The 16,174-nt window shown below is 42.4% G+C and overlaps 1 protein-coding gene across 2 annotated transcripts; it reads left to right on the top strand.

Annotated features, from left to right (window-relative positions):
• Positions 1-1,225: 1,225 nt before the first annotated feature.
• On the top strand, positions 1,226-15,990 carry LOC146360110 (uncharacterized). Of its 2 annotated transcripts, XM_084828874.1 has the most exons (8): positions 1,340-1,457; positions 4,565-4,687; positions 5,251-5,322; positions 6,946-7,092; positions 9,103-9,155; positions 10,349-10,429; positions 12,678-12,770; positions 15,049-15,990. In XM_084828874.1, exons 3-8 carry the CDS (start codon positions 5,253-5,255, stop codon positions 15,097-15,099), a joined length of 495 nt encoding a protein of 164 aa, XP_084685000.1. In that variant the 5' UTR covers positions 1,340-1,457; positions 4,565-4,687; positions 5,251-5,252; the 3' UTR covers positions 15,100-15,990. The 2 variants fall into 2 exon arrangements, with proteins under 2 accessions (XP_084684999.1, XP_084685000.1); XM_084828873.1 differs by lacking the exon at positions 4,565-4,687 and having other exon boundaries at positions 1,226-1,457.
• Positions 15,991-16,174: the final 184 nt, after the last annotated feature.

Here is a 16,174-nt window from a genome sequence, read left to right as displayed (position 1 = left end):
TACAATTCCCAGCATTCCCCAGCCACCATGGCTGCCTGGCAAATACTGGAAGTTGTAGGACTTCTTAATGTCTGAACATACATAGGACTGAGCCCTTAAGCTGCCAGAAGTCTCTTTGCTTTCAGTGTACTACTGTTACTTTTGGATCCCCCACTCCACTGCTGATTAACCAACCCCACTACCTTCTGGTTTTGTCTGCATAGAGCATCCTCACCTACTAGACCAACATATTTATTCCCAAAATGTATTTATCTACTTAATACCCACAAATACCAAAGAAAATATTTCTCTAGAGGTATAATTTATATGCTTATAAATATTCCTCTAAGTAAGCAATACATCTCAAATGGTGCCATTAAATCGCCCCTAACAATACATATGGATCTATGGTATCTTGAACTTTACTGTTTCAATATGATATAATTATAAACAAATACCAGTTAGAGAAGGGAGACAACAAGTGAATAAGAAAAATGGTATTCCAAGATTTATATGCCACCTTTGAGGGTAAAAACTTCCCAAGGCAGCTTACATCAAAACCACAAGACATCCAAAAGAGTACTGTAATATAAAACTAGAAGAACATCAAAGCAGCAGGAGCCAATCCAGAGCACCAAATATTTAAAAAGCAGTTTGGAATAAACGTTCTTAGGGTTCGTTTAAAAGCCAGTAAAGCAGGGGCCAGACGAATCTTCCTAGCACCCTCCCTTACAACCCAGCTGTCGGAGGAAAACCCTAACGACCGCACCACCTCACAGGGGCGTTGTGAGGACGCACGAGGCTAAGACTCTAACGCCTTTAGGAGACGAGAAACGCTGTGCATTAACAGCACGCGTGCTGCTGTTTTTTTAAGTAAAAAAAGTGAGTCCTTCCCCGGCCGATCTCAGCAGGGAAGTCACAACGGGAAAAGCTGCCGCACTGTCTGGCGCTGTCAGGGCGCAAGCCTGAACTCCTGGTTTTTATCCCCGCCTTTTATCCCTTCCAAGGAGCTTGGGGGGGGGGGGGGCTGTACACACTTTGCGTCCTCCCCCTTTTCCCGTTTCACCCTCACAAACGACCCTGTGAGGTAGGTTACCCTGAAAAAACCCCACTCCTACTAGGCGGTACGCCGGCGGCTCCGTCACGGGGCTGCCTTCCGAGGAAAGGCGCGCGGGGCGACGCCGTGCCGCTCAGACCTCGCCCCACCGGGCCGGCGCCGCTGCTCTCCTCCTCAGCGCGGCGCCCCAGACAGCCAGGAGGAGGCGGCGGCGGTGGGAGGCGCCGACCCCGGCTGCCTTCGCCTTCAGCCATTTCCCGGATGTGGGCTCCGGCCTTGTCCCGGCAGGCGGCGGTGCTCGGCGTTGCGGTTCCGGGTTCTCGGGGAGCCTGCGGGGGCCACGGCGGCTGCCGCTCGCGAGCCGTCGTCGTCTTCGCCGCCGGGGAGCTCCGTCCTGAGCAGGCCGGGAGGGCCGCTGCAGGTGGGCCCGTCGCGCTTGTCGGCAAGCCGGTGTCGCTCCCGGCGTATCCGCGCGGCGCGTAGCGCCTTCCTGAGGCGCTTCACGCAGAATAGCAAAGCCCCCTTAGGAGCAGAATTTAGCATTTACTACTGGTCTGCTAGTGCTGCCGGCTTGTCGGTGGAAGCGGCGGTGGGAGTCGTTCCGTCCCGGTGGAAACGAGCCTGAGGGGCTCCGGTTGGGGGGGAAGAGGGGGCAAGGAGTCGCCTTCCGTCTGTACGGTAACGGAGCCTCTGCTTTCACAGGCGCCCCGTGCAAAAGGAAGCGCTAATCCGGAGTAACTAACTGGCGCTGCCGCTCCTAGGGCTGTACTAATGTTAGTTCTACTTAGAGTAGATCCATGAAATGGATAGGGCTTAAGTTAGGCTAGCATCGGATGCAACCCCAAGTTCCGTGTGGTCTGTCGTCGGGGCGGGGGATTCACTCGTGTAGGGGGTGGCCCAGGGCAGCCGCCCTTCCCCACGTCTGCCGCTGATGTAGCGGGGATAAGCTTTCCTTTACTACGGGGCGGGGGAGAGAAAAAGTAGCCTTGTGGCACCTTAAAAATGTGGTGTAGCATAAGCTTTTGCGGTTTGCTGAATAGTTTTCTGTGCTTGTCTTGTGTATACTTGAGCTTTTGCACAGAAACGCCAAGGACGGTCGATCATAGTTTAGGTAGTTTCTCTGAACTTCTGTGTAATATACCCATCTTGCTGAACAGACACATAACTTTGGCATTATTTTTGATTCCTCTCTCCTTTGTTCCCCATACTCATTCCATTGCCAAGTCAATTGACCAGGTTAATTAATTAACCCATGATATGCAACCTTCAATCAGCCCGACTGGAGGTTGCTCCATGATGTCTGAACCCTGGAATGGGCCATCTCGCATGACATGGCTGGCTCATAGGGGGTTATTTAACCCACAAAGGGCCACGGTGCATGCCAGGCGAATGTGGCAGCCATTTTAAGTATGCAGCCCCCATAAGGGATTGCAGCATGTCATGTGAACCCAGTCATTGTGGGTTATTCGAGGGTTAAATAATATTATTACTATTAATAATCCTCAATTAATAGTAGGGTTATGCAGTGGTTGTTTAACCCTTGAATAGCCCACTATGGCTGCGTTCACACAAAACACTGCACACGCACACCCCGATCACAGGTTTCACATTCAAAATGGCAACCACATGCACCCAGCATGCCCCACAACTCATCATGGGTTAACCACGATGGCCGAGGCATGTCATGTGAACCAGGTCACTGTGAGTTAAACAACCCACAATTAATCTACGAGTAGGCCTGGTTCGCATTTAGCGACAATCCAGGGTATGGAATGTGTATGGGTTGTTGAACCATGGTTTGTTATTACATGCAAACCCTGCAGTATGGTTTAACTATGGGTTGTTAGCCATGAACAACCCTGGAAGAGAACCCATGATTTGTTGTTGGGTTTTGAACTGTGGGTTGTTTGTGGTTAACAGCCCATAATTAAACCATAGTGCAAGGTTCACATGTAACAACAACCCATGATTCAACGACAACCCCTTATTTAATGACAAACCATACTCAGCCCAAACTCAACCTATACTCTGGGTTGTAGTTACATGCAAACAAGTCTTAGTTGTTAGGTTTACTGTGGGTTGTTTAACCCACAATTAACCTATAGGCCTGGTTCGCAATGACAAACCATGGTTTAATTATAGCTTGTTGAAACATGGATTGTCATTATGTGCAAACCCGGAACTATGGGCTAACTATGGGGTTTTTAACCACGAGCAACCTATGAAGAGAACCCATGATCAGTTGCTGGGTTGTGAACTGGGGTTCTTTAAACCATGGGTTGTTATGTTTGAAACCCAGAATTGTGGGTTGTTCATGGGATGTTTCACCAGACTACAGATGCAGCAGGTTAGAGCGCTCAAGAAACCCAGCCTCTTCACATGCCAGTACTGCAGTTCTGCGAAGGATACATGGAGGGAGTGGGTGAAGGAGGAGGATACATGGAGGGAGTGGGTGAAGGAGGAGGATACATGGAGGGAGTGGGTGAAGGAGGAGGGAAACAAACAACATGTAACTAAGCCTAAGTACTTGTACCTGAAAGAAAAATCACACATTCTTCCTCTGTTAACCCTTGCTCCCTTCCCTTCCCTTCCTCCTTCCCGTCCTCCATGTTTCTTTAATGAGCTTCCGTCATGCATTAAAAACATGGTTGTTCAGGCAGGCATTTGGGGTGGGTTAGGGTATTTTAGAAAACGTTTTTATTGTAGAATGTTATTGTTTTAAACTGTTTTATTATATGCTGTACATCGCCCAGAGTGGCTGGGTGACCAGCCAGATGGGCAATTAATAAATTTAATAATAAATAAATAAACAAATAAAGTTGTTTCTCCAGTGGAGGAAGAGGAATTTTAAATTGTAAGTTCCTCAGGGCAGGGGCATGGCCTCTTGTTCTCTGGAAAGCACCATGCATATAGACAGCACCCTGTAAATTAAATAAATAAATAATGCCAACTGACAATAACATTTCATGGATCTGATGAAATAGCCTTTAGTCTATGAAAACTTATTCCATAAGGAATTAATGTAAGGTGCACCAAGATTTCATTTTGTACTTTCTGTAACAGACTTAACACTGCTACTAATCTGAAAGTGACTACTTGGCAGAATGATACACATGACAAAGCTACCCTGGCTAATAGTTCTCCATGGGGTAGTTTGGTCATCTGTACTGGCTTCAAAAGTGTAGTTGAAGTGTGTCTGTTAAGGGGCAGCTAACTTGCATAACTTACTCTAGTATATACTGAGGTATTGAAAGAGTCATAACATGTAGCACAGATGTTCAGAAGTTAGTCTTTTATAACATTTAAAGGATTTCAAGCTGCTCACTTCAAGCTGCTCTCACTTCAAGTGAGAGCATTTTTGTTGGTACAAGACATGGGAAGGGGAAGGTGGAGGGTTCACATTCCTTAAAATATAGGGAGATTTGCATTACTAATATTGTGGCATATACTTCTATTCCTTCTCCAGGGAGGCCTACAACTTGGCTGGGAAAACTTCAGACTTACAGGGTCTATTTTATTTTTTATTAGAACCCCAAGATCCACCAACTGAAGCCTGGTGCAAAAGACAGACAGACAGACATTTAGAGGAGAGCCCAGGAATTTGTTCTGAGTACCAGAACTAAACGGAACTCATCGTAAAATCGACACCTGGTTACCACAAGCTTTCTTTGTTTGAACAATATCATTTAGGGGGTGGAGGGTCATTCTGTTGCTGCTATTGTTAAACAATTAGGAGTCAGAAATCCTTGACCATCTACTGTAAATCATCCAAAGATATAATAGTACATCCAGATTTACTTTCTGCCCACACCCCACCTGTGATTAATTCAAAGGAGCAGGGAGCCAGAGGCTACAAGCAAGTTGCATTGATGAAGGCCCACTGATGCAGTCATGGGGATCGCACATGGAGTCACTCTGTAGCTACAAAATGTTATGTTAAAGCTGGTGGTCTCCATTTTGCTCATTGGCTGTTCGCTTTCACCCTACATACTGTTTTTCACGATTTTTTCCATATCAAGTTTAGAATTGGAGTCTGTTTCAACTGCTTATAATTCAAGAGTACTGACAGATTTGGTCTTCCTGGATAATATAAGTATTAGACTTGAGTAATGGAAATACTCCATCTCAACTACCTTCCATTTCTTTCATAGAAAATATTTTTGGCAGTGTGTGTGCAAGCGTGTGTGATAAAAGTATCTATATATGTTCCATAGATATGGATAACACACATGAAGAGAAAGATGGGACACTGTGTGCAACATCACAAGAGAAGACAAAAGCCAGAGGTAAAAGTGATCATTAAGTCTGTGACAGTAACTTTTTATAGAGAGCATGCTAGAGTTTTGCACTCGTGTGTGCAAGTAGCATTCCATTGGCTCTAGTGCAAGCTAAGTGCTGGTTCACTTTTTTTAGTGCATCTGGATGAGTTGAACCAGGCTTCCAAATGTTCCATCACATGTCCAGATTGCAACACAACACACTTAGGTTCAATCTTTGGCTGGGTTCACACATCACACTAATCCATGGTGGGTGGCATGCTATGCTGGGTAGGTGGTCATGCAAACAACCTGTGCTCCTGTCAGACGTTCAAACAAACAAGCTATACAGAGTAGTTTATATCACCCTTCTTACCCCTCCTCCTCTTAGTCCTCCCACCCAGCTGGGCAGGTATCCCAGCTTCCTTTGCAGTGGAAATAGAAATTGCTTGAGAAGAACAGAGCAGCAGCAGCGTTTTTGGCTGCTCTTACCAAGCAGCTCTGTAGATGATCTCTGTAACCCACACTGGTGCAACAGACAACACGCTAACCTACCATAGGTAAAATAACCCTTACTGGAGATCATGGTTTCTCAGGGTGGCTTATTTGGGGAAAATAACCCACTGTTGGGGAGGGAAGACATCCCACAGACAACACGCTAACTCATGGGTTGTTCTGGAAAATAAACCATCATGGGTTAGTGTGTTGTGTGAATCCAGCCGCCTTCTTGAAGATTTTTGAGGGTATTGTGAGCTGTGATGGAAGTATTCACAAGACTAATTCAACCTGATCACTGCAGAGTCAACTTGCATTCTCTTCAGTAGGTAACAAATTATCATGTGCATTGGTCTTGTTGTCTGGAAGTACTGCAGCACATGATACATCTGTCTTGCTGAAACTAAGCAGATGTAGGTCTGGTCAGTGCCTGGATAGACAACATGACAACTCCATGTACATTGCCTTGAGTTCCATTATGGAAAAAATGTAGGATTTAGATGTACATTTGTTTGATTATTGTTATTCATTTATGTACTTTATTTATGAATGAATGAATGAATGAAATTTATTAATCGCCCATTTGGCTGGTCACCCAGCCCGATGTACAACAATAAAAACAGTTCATACAATAAAATTCAACATTAAAAACATCACATTTCTAAAATTGCCCTAGCCCACCCCAAATGCCTGCCTGAACAACCACGTTTTTAATGCGTGGAGGAAGCTCATTAAAGAGGGGGCATGGCAGAGGTCCCTAGGGAGGGAGTTCCACAGAGTGGGGGCCACCACAGAGAAGGCCCTCTCCCTCGTCCTCACCAGCCTAGCTGTCCTGGCTGATGGGACAGAGAGAAGGCTATCCGAGGCTGATCTTGTTAAGCAGCCTATCTGGTGTTGCTGTTGTTGTACTCCCAGGGTCTCAATGCTCAGGGTGGCTAACAAGCTTTTTTTTTAAATGTATCTATCTATCTATCTATCTATCTATCTATCTATCTATCTATCTCATTTCTATACCACCCAATAGCCGAAGCTCTCAGTAAAAATGTAGTAGAGCATTTTTTAAAAAAATACGTTCATCTAAAGTGAGCATTTTCTAATATACAAAAGAAAAAATCAAAATCCTCATCAGTCTTCCCATATTTTGTTTTTCCTTTTAAGAGAGAGAGAAGAGGAAGCGAAAACGCAGCAGAAGCAGGTCGTCCTCCATTTCTTCCACTACGTCTTCTAGTTCTTCAACATCCTCCTCTTCAAGTTCTTCTTCAAGATCATCTGCGTCACATAGCAGAAGCAGTTCAACTAGTACAGGTGAAATTAGAGACAATGCAGAGACAAAAATCATTTTGTGAATGATGGTCTCATATACTGACAGCAATTCAGCAATTCCTGACAATTTCCAAGGCCAAATCAACCGTAAATGGATTGCTAGGCATATAATTGTGGACTGTTTTATGGACTGCACTGTTGTAAGAAGCTCCATATGCACAGTGGAGATGCTTCCATGGAATTCTCCTGATGTCAAAATTGGAGCAGTACATCTATCTCATGCAGGAGGTGTAAAGAGCACATGCAAAGACTCAATCCATATTGGTCAAACACTGAAATACTTGTGCATCCGTAGTGGCTAGAAATTACCAGTTAACAAATTATCAAATTTAGGCTGAAGATCAGAAGGCTTCTTTTAAAACTCTTACAGGGCTGAATATTTGGAATAATAGTCTTTGAACAACTGTGGGAGTAAAGGGTCATCACTTGGTTCATGACAAAGAATCACATTATGAAATAGATGTAACTACTTTGATTGTGAGCCATCCAGAGATACTTTAAATATATAAATCTTGTAACTAATTAAGACTTACTTCATCTTTAAGAAGCACTTGGATTGGGAAACAGATATGCCTTAGTTCCGAAGTCAATTGAGATAACTATTTCTTTTTATCTAATAATCTCAGCAGCACACTAAAATTTTCTGGGCATTTATCTCTCAGTGACTGCTCCATTAAAACCCTTTTATTGCTTTTTAAATTAACTAAATGTGTACAGCACTTTGTAGATTTGGTACGAAAGCTGTTAAAAGGAAGCAGTGAATGGGTGTTATTTTTCCTTGAATTACCATTTAAAGCTTAACTTTATAGTATAAAAGCTGGCTTTGTTAGAGTACAATCGTATTGAACAGAATCTCATTTTTAGTCATTTGTTGTATTTAGAAGTTGATATTTAAGAAGTGAAACCTAAACTTCTATTGTAGTAAAATAATGGCAGTGTATCAGTATGCCCGATCCCTGTACCAATATGCATCTATAGGTGGACAGTAAATCTGCTAGTATGGTGGGTCTGTGTGGTTCATCTAGTGCTATTGCTGTGTAATGCCCATGCATTTCAAAGAAGATTATCTGGGAAACCTCGCAAAAGCCTCATTAAAATGAATAGCACTTCAGGATTGCAACCTGATCATTTATAATGGTCCCTTTCAACCTGGGATAAGCCATCCTGCAAATGATACCCAGATTGTTATCTGAGAGTGAATTTCACAGTGAGATCTAGGTGTAGTCCAGATACTCCCCAGGGAGTCTGTCTTTACATGGCGAAGAGCTAGCGCGTGTTCCCCAGCCCCACCATGCACAGAGTGTAACTGCATCTAACACTCATACTCCATGCTACCACACTGGCCAATTTTTTTCTCTTAAAATATAGAGAGGGGAGGGAGAATGATCATGCAGATTGGACTTGGATCACCCATATCACACACTACATTATGTGTTTGTGTGTGGTGTAAGCGAGGAGTGTATGGGCAGTATCCAGTGCTGGCAGTTTGCCAGCTCTAAAGTTTTTGCACTAGCAGGAATGACCACAAGCGCATGAGATAGTAGTGCTTACTAGCGCAACCCAAGAAACTACCCGAAACTGCCACTTCTGGAATGGCACAAGTCAGAGGAGCTCCCTTCTGCAACCTCTGCTGACTTGTCCCATTCTGGAAGTAGTCATTTTGGGTAGTTTCTGATTGTGCTAGCAAGTGCTACTTTCCTGTTGCGCTAGTGGTCATTCCCACTAGCACAGCTGCAGTATTGAATACTGCCCACTGTATTCACCACCATATAAAGACTCCAGTTAGTGTCTGAATTAGTCCACAGTAACTTCTGAATAGTCCCAAGGTAGTAAGCAGAAAAACCTTTTTTGTATGGCTGTGTGTGTGCGTAGGGAAATATTAATATCTCAAGAACAACCCTGGGGTGATAACTTCTGAACTTTTTAACCAACTCTTACTCACCTAGTATTGTTCAAATGCTAACATACTCTTTTTAAAAAATTAATACTCAGATTCTCCCAAATCAAAATCAAAGAAGAGGAAAAAGGAAAAACACAACAAAAAGGTAAAACTAAGATTAATCAAATGAAAATCAATGTACATTTAATCTATACTCATTGTAAAAGAAAAACGGATGTGTTTGCTTTGTTCAGCATGCCATATTTCTGAGAACAAATTATATTGTAGTTTTTCATTATTACTGTAGGCAGAATATGATTTTCATTCAACTGGGATAATGGCTGTGGTGCTCTGACCAACTTCCTCTTAGCAGGTTTCATTGGTAGCAGACATAGCACAAACCGCCCATGGGACAGGCTCCCCCCGTTTTTTTTCTTTCAAACTTCCCCTGACAGTTGGTATGAGCTACAATGTCATATGACAGCTGCTCATCTTTCAGCTGACTTGGTAATGAACTTGTCAACTTCAGATCCATGGAAATGCATGTCTTATTGTTCATTTAACTCACCAGAAATGTGACTGAAGAGCTTACAACAGTGATTCTCGGATGATGGGTTGTATGCCTACTGGTAGATAATGTGGGTGGGTGGGTCATAAAGCCAGAGAGTTCTGGAGTCAATGCATCATGACACGCAGCGGGGATGTAACGACAGTGTGGATGAGCAGCTGTGCTGCCTCCAGCGCGCTCACTTCTTCCGCTTTACAGCACAACCCACGATTGGCTCTTTTGAAGGTTGTGCAGCATGACATTCGAACCTGAATCGCTGGTTTGTTTAGGCCCTAAGCAACCCAGTGGTTAACCCAACAACAGCCATCGGTTAACAGCTGGGTTCACATGTCACACTCCAGACTCGCAGATCATGCTGCACAACCCGCAAAAGATCTGATCCCCAACAACCCATTGGTTTTTAAACTGATGGGTTGTCGTTACATCCAAACCAGGTCAAAGGGAGTTCCTCATGCTGCTGACACCATTATGTTATTTTTAATTCCTAGATCAGACTTCCCTTTAAGGATAAAACTAAAGGAGGTCAGCAGCTAGTTAGCAAGTATCTGTGCAAAGAAAGTTTGGCCAGGAAGACATTAAGCACCAAACTGGAGCCACATTGTCAGTTTCTAATGACTGAACAACAAAAGTGCTGAAAGCCTTAAGACTTTGCAAACACCACTCCCCCAGTTAATCTGTCAGCCTTTGAATGGTCTGCCGAATTGTTGGTAGGTCATCAGTGACTGTGCATGGTTTCTCTGTGGCTAATATCAGTTATACAGAAATTGCCAATGTATCTTTTTATGTTGTAGAAGATGAAGAAAGATAAGCTGAAGAAAAAGAAAGAAAAGAAGAAAAAGAAAGAAAAGTCAGGACCTGTACAGCTTTCTAAGGTAGGTGCAAGACTTAATGCTTAGCAATGCCTCCTTATTCTCCTTCACAGAAGTAGACTAGTCCATGAGAAGTACAAGTGTTTTATGAAATTAAGTAACATACATGGGCAATGGAGTGACTTTGATTATCTCATTTCTGAGATTGCCCTGGACTGCATCTTGCTATTATGACACATGCTGGTACGTATTTATTTATTACATTTTTATCCTGACCTTTATCCAAGATGGGTTAGGCTGACAATATGTGAAAGGCACACGGTGAGCTTCATGGTTGGGAATTTGCTCCCAGAACTCACAGGTCCTAGTTCATTACTCTACCCACAAAACCACACTGTCAAGATGTGGTTGAACAGAATGAACTTCAAGAGACAGAAACTCTTTTTCAGATTTAATTTGAGCTTTCAATATTATCTTGACTAGATTGATTAGACTTACTGGTTTAGGGCGCAATCCTATGGCTGCGAGTCAATGTCCGGACAGCCATAGGATAGGTCGGTTTCTGAAGAACTGACCCCCACCCCCTCCCGCACCTCCTCGTAGGCAGCACAGATCGGCCCCACTTTCCGCGCTCGTAAGAGCCAAAATCGGCTGTCTATCCGCAAAAGCCAGGTGGGGGGAGTGAGGAGGAGATCCGCTCTTTGCCACTCCTCCCACCCTGCACTGAATAGGTGGTTGCCCCCAGGCTCGGAGACGACCGTCGATCCAGAAAGGATTGCTCCCTTAGTTCCTCATGATGAAAAATCCTGAGTGTTTTATGAGATTGTGAGCGTTCAGCATCCTTCCACGGTTCCAGGAATCATGTAACTTGCCATTGGCCTCCAAATTCTCACAGTGTTCTTTTGTTCCAGTGAAGGTGATGCATTTGTGGATTATTCTATTTTATAATAAAACAATTACAAAAGTTTGGTTATTAGGGAATTCCAGTAATAATAATCAAGTATTACTACTCTCTTTTAGCTACTTAATATTCTTGTGCAATTTAAACTATGGGTTGGACCTGGGACCTGCCTTCTGTTGACAGAAGGGCTTCGCTCCTGATTTTTGAGGATCCCTCTGCCCCTCATTACCACAGCTCTCCTGTTCTAGAAGGGTCCTTGACCCTCTGCGTAACATTTTCAAGGGGTTGAAGGAGTTGCTGTGGAAAGGAGGGGGTGAGGAAGTCTGCTTCCGCCAGATGCATGCACCTGAATCAAGGTCTATCCCAGTATCTTTTAATTATATTTGTATCCCACTCTTACGTGGGGCTCCCGGTAGTCTTCCATCTAGATCAAGTCTACAGCTGCTTAGCTCCTAGACCATTCACTGGGCCCCTATTTTCTCCTTCAATTTGGTTTCAGAAGGTTAGCCAACCTGGTGCCCTCCATATGTTTTGGACATAACATAAACTCCAGTCCAATAAACCCCAGCCAGGACAGACAATAATCATGGATTATGGAAACTGTCATCCAAAACATCTGGAGAGCACCAGCTTGCCTACCCCTGAAGCATCTTAACAGTTCAAAGTAGAAATTGTCATTCTTAGTAACTGTATTTGCCCTTTACAATTTTATTGTAAAATAATACAATATTTTATTTATTGTAAAATAATACAATATTATTGTAAAATAATACAATATTTGTTCTGTGGAACTCCCTCCCTAGGGAACTCCGTCATGCCCCCTCTTTAATGAGCTTCCGTCGTGCATTAAAAACGTGGTTGTTCAGGCAGGCATTTGGGGTGGGTTAGGGTATTTAAAAAAAAAAAAATATGGTAAAATTTTATTGTTTTAAATTGTTTTATGGGGGTTGTACATCACCCAGAGTGGCTGGGTGACCAGTCAGATGGGCGATTAATAAATTTAATAAATAAATAAATTTCTCTAAAAGGGTTTGAAGACAAGAAGGTTAAGGCACAGGAGAGCATTATCATATTGTTCTTTGGGGTAATACTGAAAAATCTTCATTTGGGTTTTTGTGAGACTATTTCCATGGCAACATGTTTTTTGTCTTTTTTTGTATTTGTTTTTGCTAACTTAAATCTTCAGCTTCTGATTTTCTGTTCTTTTTTTACTCAAGAGTTAAAATTTTATTTAGCTCTTTACACAGAGAAAATTTAACTCTTTATTCATTACACAGTCATAAATCCTTGTGTTTCTTCTAACATTAGATTGCAGATATTTCTGGAAAACATGATTAATACATTCTTAGTAATATAAATAATTTAAATCGTACATATTAATTTTTGGATCATAAAATTATATTATTTTAGTACTTGAAAGATAAAAAGAAGAATCAAAACTACAGTATGATCACAGGAAAGAAAATTAAGATGAAAATAAAGAAGAGTAAAAAGGATAAAGAGGTAACATTTCAAACATCTTGTATTGCTTACAGAAAAAGTGGTGTGTCTGTATTTACTGGTATATAGTTCTTTGAGTTGCAGCGTCAAATATTTTAAATTCAAAAAGGGTGCAGTCCTATGCATGTTTAGACGGAAAAAAGCCCTACAATTCCCAGCATGCCCCAGCCAATCATGCATGGCTGGGGCATGCTGGGAGTTGTAGGACTTTTCTTCTGTCTAAATGTGCATAGGATTACGCCCTAAGGATCCTAAAGTACTCTGCAAAATAAAAGTGCTATGGCAGCTATGTAAATACTAATCCAGTTTACTCTGTACTTTGATCCAGATCTGCGCATGCAGATACATATCCCCACTGCAATGGTCATCTGAACTTTGTTGAATTGGCTGGATATGTCTTTTCACACAAATGGGAATGCATATCTGTAATGACCAGTTGTTCCCTGTAACTTCTGCTAGTTCAGAGCTGTAGCTCTCATCATAATTGTATTCCATCTGATACATTAGTAGCTGAATGCCCGTCAGTTTAGAAGCAAAATGCAGGCACCCAAAAATAAGATAGCGATTTCTACATACTTGGGCAACTCCCAAAGTAGCTCCACTTCCCAGCATTGTGTCACCACATCGCTCCACCCAAAGGTGTCCGTGCGTAGAGTGTGAATACCTGCAGCGGGGAGGCCTTCATATGTACAACTGTACATACGCAAACTAACTCACATGGTGACTTTTATGCGTTTCAATAAGCCCTGAATAGATGCTGCCTGAATCCTACCATTTAGTCTGAGAGTTGTGGAATGTTAGTCAAAAATACCCCCAGCCCAAGAAAGAAACATAGAGGACAAGAGGAGGGAGTTAGTTTGCTCAAGCCACTGAAAGATTACAGTAAGTATTCTGGGGGTGTGGGGGGGAGATTAGGCTTGGCAGGATGTGTGCTGTGAGTTGAACTCCCCTGAACTATACAGCAGTGTTGTTTCGGTCTCCACGACTGCATCTCCCTCACCTACCGATAGCTGTAAAATGTTAAGGTTTGGGGCTGGCTGCCCTCCAGTACGATATTGTAGTTTTAAGCTTTGAAAGGTTTTATATTATATTTCATCATGTTGTTGTATTTTATGGTTTTAACTTTTGTGAACTGCCCAGAGAGCTTCAGCTATTGGGCAATATAGAAATGTAATAAATGAATAAAATAAAATAAATATTGCACAGCTGGAGAAAGCCAGTGGAGTGTGAGAGAAAAGGGTGTTCTTAATCCCTTTCCCACTTCTGAAACTTCTTTCCCTACCCCAAGAGACCTGAACATTTCTGCAATGCTCCTGTTTCAAGCTGCTGGAGTGCCGGGCAAGAGCACCTCCTAGGGGGTGGGATACACTGGAAAATTGATTGGATTCACAACACGATAACCCACACTCAAGGGTTGTCATTGATCTGTGGGTTGTTTTTGAAACGTGGGTTATCATATTGTTTGAACCGAGCCGCAATAACAAACCATGGTTTGTTAACCAACAACAACCCACAGTTCACAAACCAACAACAAACCATGGGTTCTTTTCATGGGTTGTTCATTGTTAACAAACCATGGTTTGCTATCGCAGCTGGGTTCAGACAGTTCAACAACCCATGGTTCAGCAACAACCCATATTCAACCCTTGAGTGTAGGTTATCACATTATATGGGAAGTTCTCATTTTTGGGGCGCAATCCTATGCATTGGGGAATGCTGGGAGTTGCAGGCCTTTTCTCTGTCTAAACTTGCATAAGATAGTGCCCTTAATTTATAACATATGGATTGGCTCCAATCCTGTACTTAGGCTTTCTAAATCCCATTCCATCCTCCTTACCCCCCGCCCGCCAATTTGCAGCTACAAGCTCATAAAATTTGCAGAAATCTTTTGTCTTCATTTACTTTGCCTATAGCAGCAATATGCCTAAACATGTTCACAGGTGTGAATGACTAGACAATATAACAGCAAATGGAGAAACAGCCATTAGACTACAGCTCATTTCATTCTTTTGGCTTTTCTAAGATGACCATTGCTTTTAACCAAGTGTTTTAAGGGATTTTTCATCCATTTCTTGCATAGCATCGCAGGTGAGTGCACACTTGAGAATATGTCCAAGTGAACTAAGCAGGTTCTGAATCAAGATGCATGGGATCAGGCTACATGATTGCAGTCCTGTGTAATCAGTAGGGCTTACATCTGCAAAATAGATTTCTAATACTTCAAGCAGTCTATGGAAAATGTCTATAAAATAGGCTTAATTATTGACTTTTTTATTTCCAGCGAGATCGAAACCGTGCTGAACTTCTTGATTTCTTGAACTCCGCTTTGTAGTGAAACGGCTGCTAAGCAAGGACCAATAAATCTGTCAACCTTTGTGGTTATCCTGCTCCTCAAAGCACCAAATACAAGCTTAGAGCGAGGGGGGGTAAAAGTACACTTCATGTGTGATGAGCTGAAGCTGTCCTGCTCTGAAGATAATTGATACGTCCTTTACAACAGGCAAAGTAAAGAACTGACAACTTGCCAACAAAGAGCCATATTGCTGTTTTTGTGACCCTAACAGAAATAGGGTGAATGCTTAAAAATGCTCTGAAGTGAGACGACATGATTGAATTTTGGCCTACTGTGAATACCCCAAACTGCATGCAGAATACAACATCTTTCATGTTAAAGCGAAATACTTTGCAAATAAGCTCTTTAAAAAGAAGCATACCTATGTATATATAGATATTTTTAGTACTGAGGATATTTGTTTGTAAACAGCTGGATACCTCTTTCTTTCTCAGTAGTGTGTATTCTAGCAGAATTAATACAGTAGTACTTTTTAAAACATTGTTTCTTCAGTGTAATGTGTTTTCCTTTCAAAGTTGGTGACACCCTAATGGCAGTTTAATAACTCGGTGCTAGGCATTTAATTAAAATCTGGCATAATATCGCCATTATGTGAATATTCTGAAGCTAGTTTGCCTTGTGGTGGCATTTACTCTTTCATGTCTATCACCACTGCTTGCTTTTTTGTATGATGGTCATTCATCTGTATTCTAGCCTCTCCTGCATAGAGGTTTGTACACACTCTGAGAATCCCAGTGGGCCATCACTCCAGTAGAGTTCAGCAGCATGTCGAACAGACCTCCGTACAGAGGGCTGGTCATGTAACATGACCTCACAATGTATAGGCTTCTATTTTAAAAGAAAATACAAATAAAATATCTTGCTTCTCAATTTGATCTACATTGTATTTAGTGACTTATACACACAGCCCAAAGGCAGAGTCTTGGAATATCAGGTTATATGTAAGCTTAGAGCAGAACAACATGACGTTAATGTCAAGGTTACTGCAAAATACTCTTCTCTCCCCAAAATGTTTAGAGAGGAAGATGTGTGATGTATTATGTCGTTTTTCCCC

This window comes from Heloderma suspectum, chromosome 1 (genome assembly GCF_057233095.1).
Source record: "Heloderma suspectum isolate Gila_16-S chromosome 1, 16-S_ref, whole genome shotgun sequence".
Classification (NCBI taxonomy): domain Eukaryota; kingdom Metazoa; phylum Chordata; class Lepidosauria; order Squamata; family Helodermatidae; genus Heloderma; species Heloderma suspectum.
This window is presented reverse-complemented; position numbering and strand designations above follow the sequence as displayed.